The 16,248-nt window shown below is 40.0% G+C and overlaps 1 protein-coding gene across 1 annotated transcript in view; it reads right to left on the minus strand.

Annotated features, from left to right (window-relative positions):
- The window catches only part of CA10 (carbonic anhydrase 10), a 187,129-nt gene that overhangs the window by 100,885 nt on the left and 69,996 nt on the right, over nucleotides 1-16,248 (minus strand). Inside the window, exon 4 of the mRNA XM_027691638.1 lies at nucleotides 11,384-11,526. Coding sequence (XP_027547439.1) covers nucleotides 11,384-11,526 — 143 coding nt within the window. The remainder of the gene's footprint in view (nucleotides 1-11,383; nucleotides 11,527-16,248) is intronic.

The raw sequence follows: 16,248 nt of genomic DNA on the forward strand, positions 1-16,248 counted from the left end.
ATGCAGGTCGTAAAGCTTATTGATTGGGCTCAAAATACCATAAAAAGCCAATGAAATGTAACTTTCATTTTGCAAAAAATTGCAAAATATATCTCTTTAATGCTTTGTGGACTCTTGCTACCATGGCAGATCTTGAGATGAGAACTATCCTTCTCATTCTGGAATTCCTGTTCCAGTTTCCTTCTCATTTACAGCCAGTTTCTGTCTGCTCTAATTGGGTGCTGGCTCTCGTGCTCTTTACAGTAGTATCATTCTTTTTCACAGCATTTGATGTGCAGAGCTCCTTTCTCTCTCTGCCTTCTCCTACTATTAAAAAAATGATTGCAGTCAGACTAACAGTAATATTTATAAAGTTTGTTGTAATAATTTGACGTACTCAATATTTCACCTAGCACAGCTGGTTTATTCTCCCATTACACACACCAGATGCTGTAATATTGGTCCTAATTTCTGTGTGGAGTGTTCAGTTAAAGGCTGCTGCTCATTTCAACAGCACAGCTCCCTCTCTCCAGCCATCACCTCCATGCTGCTCACAGGGAAAGCACAGTCCCCGACCTTCTAAAGATAACAGATGGTATCTGGCAGAGGCAGTAAGAAAAGTCTAAGTGCTGGCTTTTCGCTCCTCCCAGTAGTTCTTCCTTTTAGGAATCTCTTCAGTACACAGTTCACATCCCTTCCCTCATGATTAGTTATGCAGGGCACAACTGGGCACTAAAATGGACCAACATTACCAGACAAAGGATTTCAGATGGTGAAATGATGTGTGGTGTTATAGCTCTAGGGCTTTCAGGAAAAGACAAGTCTAAGTGGAGGAGAGGATATGAACAAATTCCATTGGCCAAAATAATACATAATCCTTTAAATGAGATAATCAGATAGCCCAGAACCAGCTGAGAAAAGATACTGGATTGAGAATACCTAATCATTAGCAGCATTATCAGAGATTTGGGAATGAATCAGGTTTTTACCCAAAGAATTATGGACATGCAAGAGAAATACTTCCTGACTCGTGATCATTTCTGGGTTCTTATCTAGTGCCTTGTGGAAGTTTTCATTAGCACAGGCTTCAACGAACAAATATTTTGGTGTTTGTGGTGAAGAAGTATATTCACAGCTGTGTTTCTGATTTTATATTTTTTGCTTCTTTTGCAGGGGACGAGGGGCAATCATTAGTGGTCCAGGCCGCCACACAGACAACATGAGAGTCATTGGGAATGAAGGATTGGTCCTTTCATGAGGATATTACGCCTTCACTTGCAGAGGTGAGCATTCATCATGAAAATGGTTTCAGACTTCCTCCTGCTAAATAACTTCTCCTCTTTCCTTGCAGTGTTTTGGGAGAGGAGGAACAGGAGGTCATAAAGCAGCTGGACACATATAAACATCTTGGTGATATTTGCAGTGATATTCTAAGGGGAACTGAGCAAACCTTCATCTTCAAACAGCATTTAAAGAACATGACATTTGGAAAAATACCAGTCCATTCAAATATCCTGCTGTTTGGGCAGAGGTTTCCCCCAAACCATTGACACAAGTGCAGAGATGCCCACCATGGCTGGCTGAGCTCCAGGCCAGCTGTGCAGTGCCAACTGAGATATCCTGTTTTCACAATTTAAGTCTGTTTGTTCTCTGAGCTTTGGTACTTTTGAGCAGATTCTCTCCTGCCCCTCTGGCCTGTGAGCCTTAACACAGAGCTGGGAGAGGGATTTGAGCTGTGCCCTTGCTCAGTCCTTACAGGTGTCCTGGCGCTGCAGTTTGCAGTGGTTCTCAGAAGGCTTTGTGATGCTTCACCTCCCTGACTGACATTTATCACAACTGTAAGGAAACAACATATCATGTGCTTCCTGCGAATGCTGCAGGATCTTCCAAAGGAAGTTTTTCTAGAAGGAAAACTCCTTGGGTGAGACACTCCTTGGGTACATTATTAAGATTTTTATCCAGGCAATGTTATATTCTCATTAGTATATTAACTTGATTTTGCTTATGATGATGAGTCCTCAGTGCTGTATTCCCTGAAAGATATTGAAAATGATGCATTTCTGCTGGAGAAAACAGCAGCCAAACTCTGATGTGATGATGTTAACAGAGGAAATCTGTAGGATATGCAATTCCTTTCCTTAATGTGCATCTACCTGTGAAATTCCCTGTTTGTCATTTAAGTCCTTGCCCTTGATAGCTCCTGCCTTTACAGACCCACACTGCTTTTAGTAAGTGCCTCTGACAAAAGATACTGCATTATAATAGTAACAAACTGCTCTAGGAACAGTTTCCTACTTGCCCCACACTAACTCCAGTATCTCCTGGCCAGTTTCATTCTAGTTTTGACAAAGGAGAAATCTTTGTCAAAAAGTATTTTGTGAAAATTGGGTAGAAGAAAAGACCAAACCAACCTTGTACTGAGGACCAGGCAGGTAAAACTCAGGTATTACAGATTGCTGTTTTAGCAGCAGTCAACTGGGCAGTCAGTAGGTGCATTTGCTGACGCAAAGAACTTGGAAATAGCCACAGCATTTTCTGCCTTTGTCTTTTAATGGAGGGGATCTGTGCAGTAGTGAAGTGATAATGGGAGACAGAGGCTGTAAAGAAGCTAAAATGAGATTCTGCAGAAAACCAGGCTGCATTATTTCTTCTGTCTATGGAACACTTTGTGTTAACAGAAGACTCGTCACAAAGAGGCCTCTCAAAAAAAATCAAACAAGATACAAAAATCATTTAGGACCATTATGTAGCTACTTCAAGGACTTGGACATTTGGGTTGTAAGGAATGGGTCAGTAGATGGCACAAAACTTTGCATGATAATAGAGGACTATTCCATATAAAACTGGCATGCATCCCTGTGCTTCCAAAGAATATTCTTCTGTAAATATATCTCTATAAAAGGAGCGTGGTGTAAGCACTATAAAAAGCCTGGATGCAACATCCATCTGGTCACGGGTAGAACAGTGGCTCACTCACATTGGGAAGATTTCAAATAGACAAGATAAAGTGCCAAAGTTTTAAGCCTAAAGTTGAGATTTAGAGGCATGGATTTCCTGCTGGTGGCTGATGAATCTGAGCATCTCTCCAACATCACTGCTCCTGTCCATGCCAAATCCATCTTTGTAGTGAGGTTCTGAGTGCAGAGCATTCACTGTGTCCCCAGGCAACATCAAGCCAGGAGACCTTTTTAACAGTGTTTCTCTGCTTCTAATTGTACATAGCCCCATATGTGTCAAACAGGGATTTACATCCCAATCCATCTTCAGGCTATGGAAACCATGGCAGCCTGGCCCTTTTAGTAACACATGGAAAGAAAAGATCACAAATATGTACTTGCATCAAAAGCCTATGTCACTCAAAAGCAGCTGTTAAAGTCCATCACATAAATAATTTGCTTTACAAAACCAAACACACAAATACATTTATTTGAAAGGGCTATGATGACATCAAAAGTACATTTGTATGATTCAAAATAATTCGCATTTTAACCTTTCTTTTTTTTCTTTTTTTCCCCCCTAAGGCTTCTTTGCTCAGCACATTTGAACACTATTTTGGGTAGAGGTCTTAAATAGCCCTACATGACATAGGAGTAGCTGAAATAACTTAGTTAAGGCTAAATACTTAATTAAGGCAAAAAGGTATCTTCAAAGGAGCTTTCAAGTGCCACCTCAGCACAGCTGTGCTGCCATTGGCATAGCCCTGGAAGGTGCTGTGATTTAAAGTCATGTCTGTGATGAATTCCTTTGCCCTCTTTGTGTGGCAGGGAAGGAGCACTGCAGAATGTGAGTGTATGGATTTAATACTATTAGCAGCAAATGATGATGTTGATATGCTGCCTCCAGCTGCTGGCTGGGGTACAGAAGAAAGGATACAGGAGTAAAGGGCAAACCTATTCCTTTTTACCTTTTAAACATTCCTTTACAAACACCCACAGAAACCAAAGAGACACAATTTGTCCTTATTAGCACTTGCCCACTCTTCTCCTTCCCCTTCCTCCTCATCTATTTGTGGGGAGAGTCTTTTTTGGGTCCTGATCTTTAGGCAACAGCTATAATGTGTATCCCAAATGTATGTGTGGCAACAGGCCCTATTACTGTGTTCTGTGCAACATCCCCTTCTGCTGAACAGCTTCCCCGGGACAGGTGGCACTGAATTGTTAATAAGAGGGCAGTATGCACTCTTCTTCTATGCAAGTTTACAAGAGAAAATGTTTATTTTAATCATCTTCTTCACATTTTATATTTAAAACAACCTCTCCAGTGATTTCTGGTAGGGAAGTTTAACTTTATTCTCTCTTTTCAGCTTAAAGACTAACATTTCCATTATCAGACCTAACTTGATAATTTGGGTCTCTCTGTTGCTCAGGGACAGAAGCAATAACCTGATAAAAAGGCTGGAGGTAAAACTGCTCAGTTATAATGGATTCAGTTCAAAGTTACATAACACAAACAAGAGTTACTGATTCAAACACTTACCTAAGTGACACAAGGATACCACACATCTAACAGGACTACCATGGGCTCTCATTCCCTGTGGCTTTCTGTACAGGAACAACACATCCCAAATAAAACAGGGTACATGCCAAAGGATAATTTTATCTTCCCAATTTTCTCGCCAGGTCTATAACACCCTGTGGCATACAACATCCCTTACATTAAGGACAGCTTCTTACCCCCAATTTATGCACATTTTCCTCCTCTGCTCCAGAATCATCTGCTCATGGTTTTCCTCAGCCTGTTGGATGACACTCAGCTTAACTGCCCCCACTGCTCTACCATCCAGATCCCAGTTAGATAAGGAGCTGCTGATCCACAGATTTGTTTTTGATTATTAGATACAGTTCATTGACGACTGTTTTTCAGTTTTTTCCCTTAAGCTCCTTTCTAGAATCTAATCCTAAAATACGTAGTTTAATTCTTCTATCTATAAGCAAACTGTGCCTGCTTCAATTTTCAACCATCGGGGATTAACAGCACTGAGAGCAGAAACAATGAACTCGCACTTCTCTCTAACACCAAGTTCTACTCAGAATTCTGAACAGCACATTTGAGTGCCAGGGCAATTTGTATCTCACCCTGGCAGCAGTTCCATTTATGTCACAGCAGAATTGACAAGTGCCTATTATACAGTACCAGCTCCAGCTGCCAGGCAGGCAGAAACCCCCACCAAATATCTGGTGATTTCTTGATTTAGCCAGTATGGATGAAAGGGAGAGTTATGTAAAAAAAAAAAAAAAAAAGGGAAGAAAACCTTTTCCCCAGCTTCCTTAATTTGTCAAGAACTGAGTCCCTGACAGCTCACCCTTCAGAGCTGCCAACAGCAATCCCTGTGCCTGCTGCCTGCAGAACTGTTGGGAAAGCTGGATCAGCACCTTGCTGCCACAAACAGACCTTCAGCCAAAGTGATCTCCTGCCTACATGGGCAGCAGACACCCAACACACATTATAATGTCTCTCTCCACACACACAAGTGCCCTAATCCACACTGTTACAGAATTCCAGAGCAATTTCAAACACAGGTGATGGCAGCTACTACAGCTATGGAGCTAAGTTCTGGATGTCACCTTCCTAAAGGACTGAGGACTGAACAGAACTGAACCAACACTTGCTTTCCGAAAAGAAAAAGAAGTCTCCAATATATGTAAGTTGCAGCCTTTTGCCACTGAACTGCAAACCCAGACTTGTAAGATGTTGGGGCCAGGATTTACCTGGAGAGAGAGAGGGATGTGGATCCTCTTTATTTCTGGTTGGCATGGCAAGCGTTTTGCCACCAGATGAACTGGTGGCAGCTGAACAACCACCTTATGTGTGCCTGCACCTCCTCCAGATATCTTGATTTTGATTATATGATCCAGCTTCTGTGTACAAAATAACATGGAACATCCCCATTTATTACAGTGGGCTCCCAGTTAACAACATTTCTTTGATACTGTGCCAAAAATACCCACTTTCAATAAAATATTATTGTATCTTACTAAGTTTCAATGTTATACATTTATTAATGTTTGTAATAACAACAACAACAAAAAAGCTAAGAATGAATCATCCTTCTGAGACCAGGGAACGTGTTTTAACAGTGTGAAAATCCAAAATTATATTTAATTTAAAGCACATGGTGTGAGCAGACTCGCACGCTTTTACTACAACAGCAGGATCAGTGTGAGAGGAAAAAATCTTCAGTCTTTTCATATCAGTGAGTACAGCCCCAAGTACAGAATCACGTGGAAACACAAGTAGCCTTCTACTTCTGCAAGGCTTGAAATAAATACCTAGGTTTATAAATAGACCCAAGTGCAGGACGAAATAAATCCAAATAAAAGCAATGCACAATGTCTATTAGAAGATAGAAAAGGGGCATTAAGAACAATATTAACTCAGCTATTTAGTAGTTGGAGGCCAGCTGCTGCTCCAGTCGTTTTTGAAGTCTCATCATTAGGAACTGAAAACTGGAAAGCAACTTATTGAAATAAACATGGGGAGGGACAAAGAATGGACAAGACCTTTGGCTGGTATCAGTTATCACAGCTTCAATAATCCCTCAGAGTCTTTACCCTTCTTTCTAATGGATTGACTGCCCAGTGTCTGGAACAGCAGAGCCCCTTGGTGGTTCAGTGACATCCACTGAAGCCAATTCCAGGGTCAGCAAACCCACCTTTGCAAGGACACCATGGGCTGCTCTGAATTACTACAAAACTGCAGCTGAGAGATGGTTTAACATATAATGTGGAAGGTACTGCTGCCAAATTGAGAGCTCCAAACCAGGGCACAGTGAGCCTGTGGAGTCAGCCCCGCTGAATCACTTCTGGCCAAGCCCAGGATCTCCCAAGAAGCTTCCCATGACAGACAAGTGAGCTTGTTTTATGACACTGGACACGGTTAAATGTCAAGCAGAGTAGTTACACTGGAGCAAAAAACCCTGTATGCTATGAAGAAGCTGTAGAAGTACATTCTTGTGCCCATTCAGGGCTCCTTTATGATTTCAGTGTTGCTCTGTTATCACAGAGAACCAGGAATTAAGAGCACATTGAGATGCACATCTGAGTCCTCACATGTTCCAAACTGATTCAGTCTCAAGGGCAACTGAAGTGATAAGGAAAAAGAAGTCCCAACACAGAGTAAATCTAGACCATGAACATATGTTTTTCCCTATATACGGTCTACTAACAGCAAAGTTTGCAAGTATTACTGCAATAGTCCTTAACATTGTTTTCCTGTCCTAAAGTCAATGATGAGGGTGAATAAACAAGTTACTTTACCTGCTGCTTTCATTTCATGTTCACTTACTAACACATCTGAGAACATGAAATACTGTAGAAGCATTAGAAACAATTACTTAAGCAGCAATGCATTTCATTTTTTATTCATTAAAGTTCTTGATGTTTGCATCAGACTTTTGACTTTCTAAAGCCACTCTAAATCAAAAATCATATTATTAAGCCCTCTAAAAATTTATCACAAGTCAGTTTACAGATGACATTGATGTCTTATTGCTATCCATTCCTCCTGGACCATTTCTAACAATTCATTTTTTATATTCCTGCAGTGCTGAAATATGGTTCACACCAGTATCTGTCCTTTTAGTAATCACCAAAGCAAAGCTTGGCAGTTGTCATATATTGCACTCTTGAGAAAAATGCTAGTAATACTCTGAATTGATTGAACAGCATGGAATCAGAGCTAGCTGGCAGAGAAACCATTTAACTGATTTCAATTCATAAATTTCTTTTCTCCTATCCTGTTTTAGTTTAGAAGCTGCTAAATGTCGCCGTTATCTTGTGATGCATAGAACGAACCAATTATTTATAAAGATATTAATTTAAATAATACGTGATTGCATTCATTAATGTTCCATGTGAGCAGGCAGATGTATGGATCTTGCTGAGTAGCTTTCATTTATGCACACTGAGCCATAGAATGTCTGTAACAGTCCTTGGCCAGCAGACATTGATTTATTTATTTCCCCAGAGGTCAACATCAGGTACAATGTCCTTCCTTGTCTTAAAAATAAAGTGATTTTTAAACAGAGTTTTACCTGCTTTAGGCCACAATTTCAGTCCTTGAGTGTGACCTAAAATGATTAGTAAGACACAGTGTCCCTGATGTGACAAGGTTTAATTAATTGGTAGGGATGCAATGCAGTGTCTAAAGCAAAAGCTGTTGCTTAACAGGTTTTTGGGAGAAAAAAAAAATTATGGCCAGGAACTGTAGTTTAGTTTTAAACAATCATGGAAATAGGACTTTGAAATTAAGTCCACAGAAAACCAGGAGATCAAAGGCAGATGGGCTACAGTAAGGCAGGGGACAAATTTTGGGGGAGCAAAGGCAGAGCTCTTGCACTGGTGAGCGGAGGAAGGAATCCCAGCAGAGGATTTGCTCAGTGGGAAGTGAAAGGGTTTGTTCATCATCCACCACAATCATCCATGACAGGCTGGAAATCCCTGGAGATGGAAACCCACAGTGCTTTCTGCCTCAATGTCACCAGACTCCACTGGAAGTTATTCTGTTGTGCTGTCGCTGATTGCTTTGGTGCTCGTGTGAATCCAAAGCAAAAAGGCAGAGGAAGTCAAACGATGTCATTGTTTGTGACAGAGTGAAGGAGTGTGATTTGCAAATTAATAAGGGTTTGCATTGTTTATTAAAAAGGGCTGTTTATCTGAAAGGGGTTGCATGCTAAATTCACTAAAATGGATAATCAAGAGACAAAGCTGGGCCTGAGAGAGAAGTGAAACCTGGGGAGTTTCCTCAAAAGCAGCATTTCTTCTGGGGAATTTATCTGCATGTAAACTCATTAAGTATCTTGTGCTGAGATTCTGGATCTTGAAATCCAATTATCTCTATCAATGATGCTCAGCCTTCAGGACCTGAAGAGCCACTTTCTCAGGAAATGGAGAATCACACATACAAAATAACATAGCACAATTCAGAATAACATCTGATGGTGCTTGAATTGTAAATCGTGTGACCTGATACCGCCCTGCAGTTGTTGGACAGCATGTAAAGCAATATATTATTGCTCACTGAAACTTTACTGCTAAAAATTGGATCAAAGTGGTATAAACATTTGGCAAATTGCATTGCCATCCCTTTTGCTCCTGAATGGAATGGGGAAAATTTTCTTCTAAGCCTCAGACCAGAAGTAACTATTAAGACACCTGATGTGTAACAGGCCACAGAGTGTGCTTTTCTCCCCTTGTAGGTGGTGGGCTAGGAAAATAGTGATGTTGTTCTTCATATTCTCCTGTCAGATCATTCCTTTTCTTTAGGAAAAAGAAAAATATTATTGTATATCCAAGTGGCCTAAAAAACTGTAGGAAAGTCTCAATTTGGTTTACTAAAAGGCTTCCATTACTAACACTGAAACAAAATAAACTGTCCAAAGGAACAGGCTAGAAAGGTATGTGCTTAAGGTGGAAACTTTAGGCAGAAATTCTATAATGGAATGGCTTGGAATAGTTTTGGTCTGCCAAGGTGGAAAGTGAGAATTAAACAGGTAACTGGTTTACAGAACTTAAGCAATGCTTTCCACCGCCCAAAAACAAAGCCCAAGGGAAATGAGTGGTAGGGAATGAAAGAGGAATTATTAAGTCTGTGATCATATCACTCAGGTATTATTTGAATTTCTCTAGACTGGTCTTGGATTCTGTTCCTGTGGGGGAACCACTTCTGTTCCTTCTTAAGTTAATTCCAAAAGTGAAGCACAAAAAGTGGAAGTGTTGTTTTCAAAATTAAGTAAATATTTTTCAAACTCAGATAAAGCTGATTTCTAATTTAATATAAAAAAAAATCTGTTAAAAATTTGAAGTTACTCTTCCAAGAAAACCGCACTGAACATTTCCTTCCATCTAGTGCTCTCTTACAGCTTGACTCTCCTCTCAGCACCCTTTCCAAAAGAGGTTTATAATTTTGACTGTGTGCATCTAGCTGTCTCTCTTGTTCACTTTGCATGTAAGCTAGCTTATTATAACTCTGATTTGAAACCACATCAAATCCCTTTTTTATTTATTCACCATTTTTCTTAGGATCAGTTCCATAAAATCCTTTCATGTTCAGCATAATCACAGTTAAGTCTTGTCTAAGAAATTCCTTGGCTGCTGTAGCAATTGGTTCAGAAAACTGAAATGCTTCAGCCCATCTGAAACACACCTCTATTTTTAACATACAAAAAACATTCCCCAAGAAGTGAACACAAATATACTACCTGCCAAAGCAAACCCTCACTGAAGCCTTAACTACGAGCAAAGAATTTTTAGTAAGGCATCAAAATTTCAATCTTTTTCTCAAAGGAGAATTTTGATTCAAATGTTTTAGAAACCTCTCTAAAAAAACCCACAACCAGCACAAATCCTGTTCTCATGACATGGTAGAAGGGCATCACTGCAGGATAATATTTGTGAGCATGGTAAGAACACCTCACTAATGATGTAGCATCTTCCAGCTTGTCAGTGCCTCTGAAATTTTATCAATAATCAGGCATTTGCTTCACTCTGAGCTGGTACAAAAACCCAGTTGAATTCTTAGAATTGCTAAGGACATTGAATATTCTGAATCTCCTGGGCTCAACTCACTGACAACTTCCACCTTCTTGACTTTCTCATTTTGTCATTCTGTAACTTATAAATAATGAGAAATATGTAAGCCTTTACACAAACAGCAGTGTCAATAAAAATCCCCTTTTTTGGTATCAAAATGAAAAACCTCAACACGTTTCTGTTTAAAAAGCAAAATGTATATCTTACCCTGGAATCTGGGCCATGGTTGGAAGCGTTACTGTCCTTCAGTAATAACAACAGCACCTTTTCATCATTTCTGTGATGAAGCTTTACATCAATTCTGATGTATTTGCACATGTACCACCAGAACCTCCATGGGATGTACAGAGCAAATTCCTAAAACCTCTGCTGTTTCCAGCAGATATCTCATTTGTCATGACAACAAGCGAGGGAAGATAAATCATTTTCGAATAACCTTTTGTTAGAGTCTCTGCTTGCTCTGATATTGTAAGTTACAGAGCCTTTTCATCTGCATTGTTCTGTGCTACAGGTTGAATAAGAGACAACTGCCTGCACAGAATAAGCAATAAAAACTTTAAAATACCCTTTTAAGCACCCCCACATAAGGGAAGCAAGGCAAAAACATTAGAAACTAATGAGTGTTTCCAAGACTGCTGACAGGTTCGAGATGTTTTATTTATAAAATAATTTCAGAATTGAAGTATCAACCCTTCAGTTGGATAAATAGAATTGATAATTTAGTTATTTGAGGAGTGTCCTTATAACGCGCTACATTGTTATTCTGCCTCAAAGCTGACAGATGAAAGTAAATGCTCTAGAAATATAAAATATAGCAAATGTTCTTTAAGTCTACTAACTTCCTTTATTTTGTGTACCAGAACATGAACACCTACCTTTCTTCCCCCTGTGTTTAGGCGAAGTGGAGTTAAGAAGGGATCGAAAATCATATGGCTGGTTTCAATATTGACAGGTGACTGTCTTTTCCCAACAGAGCAAAGATTCCAAGCTGAGTTCACCAAACCCCAAAAGGAGGGCACTGCAAAATAGAAGAAGAGTGGAAATTTAAGGCAAGTTTGGAAAGACTGGAGCAACACATGCAGGGCAGATGGGCAGGTAATCAAACTCTCACATTGTCTGCACACACAGGTTAAACTGCAAACAGGCAAACTCATCCAGCACTTGAAATTCAGAACTTCATACACAAAGACTAAAACATGTTGTTTCATATAGTTTTGTATTAAGAAAGAAGGCTGGGCTGGTTTTTTTTCCTCTCTTTTGAAGTAATCCCAGGTTCAATAACAAATAGCTCCTTTGCTATTATAGAATATTTACTGAGCAATAGGAATGTGATTCACTAGTCCTTATGCTAACTTTGTATATATTCAACGTGTCATTCAACATTCAACTGTGCCATTCTACTCAGCTTTTTAAAAACCCTTCATATTTGGAAAAAATCATTACAAACCATAGAAATGTTGTAACCAAAACTCACACATGGTGATCCCAGAGAACAGAACTGCTCTCCAGACACATTCTACCAATTTCTGTTCACCCACACCTTTCTTTAGACAAAGTTTTGATCTAAAGAAAATCTTGTTGGAAAGGTAGTGAGGAAGGGTAACTCCTTCCACGGATGTGCAATGGATTGGAACATGGAGGGACCCCTGACTGTGGACAAGCTGCACCCCTAACTGGAAAAAAAAAGTGATGTAGCTACATATTAATTCTTATCAGGTAACTGCAGGCTGAAGGTCACACTGCATCTAATCTGCAATTTATAGACAAGATCAACCTCAACTTCTCTTTGGGTGCTGAAAAAATTTATGACTAAATGAGTGAAGAGCAACAACAAGACACACAAAGGACACATGTAGATTGTGTCTGAACACTTTGCCCCTGTCTAAGGCCCATGAGGCAACTTTGACTTTATCAGAACTGTTCCGTAATTTTGTGTAGCAGGTGAAAATTTCACAGGTGCAAATGTTGTTGCTGCTTTTTGGCTTTATTTTTTTTTTCTTTTCACGTGTTAAAAGTTTTCACAGCCTTCAAGCCTCACAGTATTCTTCTAATGCACCAGTTGGGTGTGGCAAAGCCTAAAAACCCAGACTGGGGGACTGCTGGGGCCCTGGGGCAGGAGCACAGGTGCTTCTCCCGGTGGGTGGAGCTGCAAACAACCCATCAGTGAGCTATAAAAAGCTTTTTGGTTCCTGTAGTCAGTTGTATTCGGGGCTTTGCAGTGTGAAAAGTTGCTCCTGCTTGCAGTTTTGGGTACTCCAGTGGGAGTCACGTGGAGTTTTGGCTGGATTTAACCCTCACATTTTTAGTGGACTTTAACCATTGGGAGGATATTCCTTGGAGAGGAGAAAGGTGGAAAATATCATCTGAGTGATGTGGCCTTAGGAAAACGGGTGATCTGGGTGAGTGTTTTCCTAATGTGTTTTATGGATTTCAGTTCTTTTTGGCCTCTACATTTGAGTGCATGTAGGTGTAAAACTTTGGTTGGGTTGATCTGTAGCTTTGTGTAACTTTTCTACAAAACTAGATAAACTTTCTGAGGGATTCTTGGGCTGTTGCTTGCACAGCAAAACTTCAGTGTGAGTGTCTGTGCAGGAGTGATGGAAAGTGTTTTGCAGCTGTTGAGTATTTGCTTACTCCAGTAGTTCATGTGCCATTGTCCACAGATGTTACTTTTATTACAAAATACCTGAAAACTCAATTTTCAGCTGAAACTTTTTCTTTCTTTGTGCTAGTCTGTCTGTGCAGCCACAGGTGCTCCACATGCAGGTGAACTCTATTAGTCAACACTGAAATGGTGCAGCCAGCAAAATTTAAAGTTTCCTTGCATACAAATTTGAAGCGACTGTGTGCTGCTAAAACCTTAAATTCACTGGTGACATATCTTTACAGCTGAAACAGGCACTGAATTCAGAAACTCCTCTTAGTATGAACTGCATGAAATCTCCAAGGAGGGATGGATACTGTAATGCTTTACAGCCCTAGGAAAGCAATGATCAGGGAATAGCACCCAAAAATGCCCAGAATTGCAGATGCCCACATCAAATTATGTCAGTAATCTTTTATTTGAATTATAAACCCCGTGTGAAACCACCCCAAAGAAGGTCAGATGGAAGGCCTCTAAAAATAAAGTGAAGTTTTCCGTGACCAGAAAAATGAATTGGCAACATGGTCTTAAAAATTTCTCTGGCTCCTCTGTTTCCCCTCCCAGTCAATTCCCACTTCCACTGCTGATTTACAAGACTAGGGAAGTTCACAGAGTATACCAAATGATAGGGCTAATGCTTTGAAATGAATAAAATACGTGTAGTGCAATTAAAACTAAATCAGCACACAATTATTTGTGGGGTTTTTTTTTGTTTGTTTGTTTTTTTTAAGAGAAATACCATAGGGGCTCACTTCTGCTTTTGTCAGAGAGAAAATCCCTCTTTATACAGAGACCAAAAATAAAAGTTTAGGTTAATTGAGATAGCCGGGTTTCCCTTGATAAATTCCCCTGTGGTATTATCTGTGTTGTTATTTTAAAAAAATGAATTAATGATGAAACTGTAGGGCTGTAGGATCAAGAGGGAAAACATTAAAAGGGAAATCCGTTGCTTCAATGGTTCAAGGTATTACTAAAAGAAAACCCCATTCTGGTCAGAAATACTGTTGGTAAGAAACAAGTTTTTAGCAAACTTTTAAAAAATAAATAAACAAACTAGACATGGTAAGCGCAATAAAATGGCAAACCAAACAGGCCAGCCCATTACCTTCAAGCTGATAGTAGTTAAACAATTTATGATGTAACTGGGATTGACCCAGAAAAGCCTCGCTGGAAAATATCTGCTACGAGGGGATGTATTATAATGTTATTTCTGGTTTTTGACAGGGAACTTGCCCTCTGTGCTGTGCCTGTCACACCAGCCTGTCCCCAGGAACTCGGAGATGTGGAGCTCCAGTGTCGGGGTGTTGTGCTGCAAAGGGCAGGGTTGGCCCCAGACAGGTAAGTCTGTGCTGCAATCTTTGATTCCTTCCCAGATTCCCTGGACACTCGTGCTTCCCAACCTCTCCACCAGGTGCCTGTCGCTGGTTTTCACTTGAGCACAAACAGTGCAGCAATGGTGAACTTACCCCAGTGATCAGAGTGACTTTGCTTGTGCTTCAACCCAAGGTTAATTAAGGATGACTGGCCTAAGACTGCACACCTGAGTTAACTAGTGCATGGGGATATTAAGTAATATTAATGTCTGATTACATTTAATTAAAGTAATTAGTGCTGCTGCTGCTTAGATGCTCAAAGTAATCTAAAAGTATTAAAAACTGCAATAGAAAAATCTAAGGAGGTTCATGTAGGAAACCAAGGTTTAAATTAGACTCAACTACTGAATTAATAGTTTAGTCTAAAGAAATTAGTGCATGAATCTAGGAAAGCATATAAAAATATTCCTTTTTTTTATTCCACCCTAGCTAGCAGACAAGATTCTACTAGAGATTAAGTCATTAATGAAACAGTATCTCCTTCCCCACAATTATGTTGTATTTCCACAAAAAATCCAGCCGTGTATGGAATATGCTGCTTCTGTGTGTGGACCTCTGAAGCATTTTAGGCAGCAGCCTGGCTCCTGTGCTCTGCAGGAGCTACTTTGACATGCTGGTTTGCATGCAGCCCACATACCAGCTCAAAATCTCATTTAACAAGGTGCTCCAGCTCCTGGTTATTGTACCAAAAGTCTATATATAGCGATCGTGTCATCTCTGCCTTCCTCTATAAATCCCCCTAAACTTTCACCACTTGAGAGCTGAGCCTTTGCAAACATATTACATAGACATAAGGTGATAAGGTTTTGTCTGATCAATGCCTTCAGCCTTCTCACGGCAGAAAAGGAAATTCAAAGTTTATTTCCTCTGTATGTTGGTGCACTGTGGACAACAGACTTTTGTGCATGTTATATGGTGAGAGGCATTATTTATATTTTATACTGATGCAGAAATCTCTGACATCTTTATTCGGTCTGTATCTTATTGCAGCTGCTCTCTTTTCAATTTACTGGGAACAATTTATATTGAGATATATGAAGATGCTCTAGTATCAGCATGACACAACAGAATGAGGGATTCTGATGGCTTTTACCAAACCTATGCATAACAACAGTGAAATAATAGCAGCTAGGACAATAAAGCAAGGATTGAATGCTATTCTCCTGGTGATGAGCACCAAGGATTTGCCTAAATAAATATGAGCCTCCCCTCTCCAGGGAAAAGCAATGAGTGCTCCATAAGGATGGCCTTCTGCAGGTACAGCAAACTCACAGATAAGCATAATGGTATTGCCTGCAGTGTGTGCTGACGGGAACGGGCTGTATCCATGCTGGGAGAGGAGGCAGCAGTTCTCCCAGGATGGGAACATAGGTGTGTGCTGTGTATGGCACCTTAATTGCTTAATTTTGGGGGAAAAAATGATGCTAGACTCAAAGGTTGAGGCTGTGAAAGGGCTGTGGACAGGTAACCAGTGTTAACTGATTCAGTCTGAGCAGTGCAAGGACTCTGGTTTAGGACTAACTGTAGAAGCAACACTTTTTTTGTGTCAAAAAATGTGCAGATGGGATGCTCAGTGACGTGTTTTAGTGGTGGACCTGGAGTTTGGGTTAATGGTTGGACTCTGATCTTAGAATTCTTTTCTTACCTTAATGATTCTATGATTGTATCATAGGTATCATACTACACTGAATCTCTATAGGAATGAAAAGCCTTATCCAGTTAC

Source organism: Neopelma chrysocephalum, unplaced genomic scaffold, assembly GCF_003984885.1.
Source record: "Neopelma chrysocephalum unplaced genomic scaffold, ASM398488v2 Primary Assembly neopelma1_84, whole genome shotgun sequence".
NCBI lineage: Eukaryota > Metazoa > Chordata > Aves > Passeriformes > Pipridae > Neopelma > Neopelma chrysocephalum.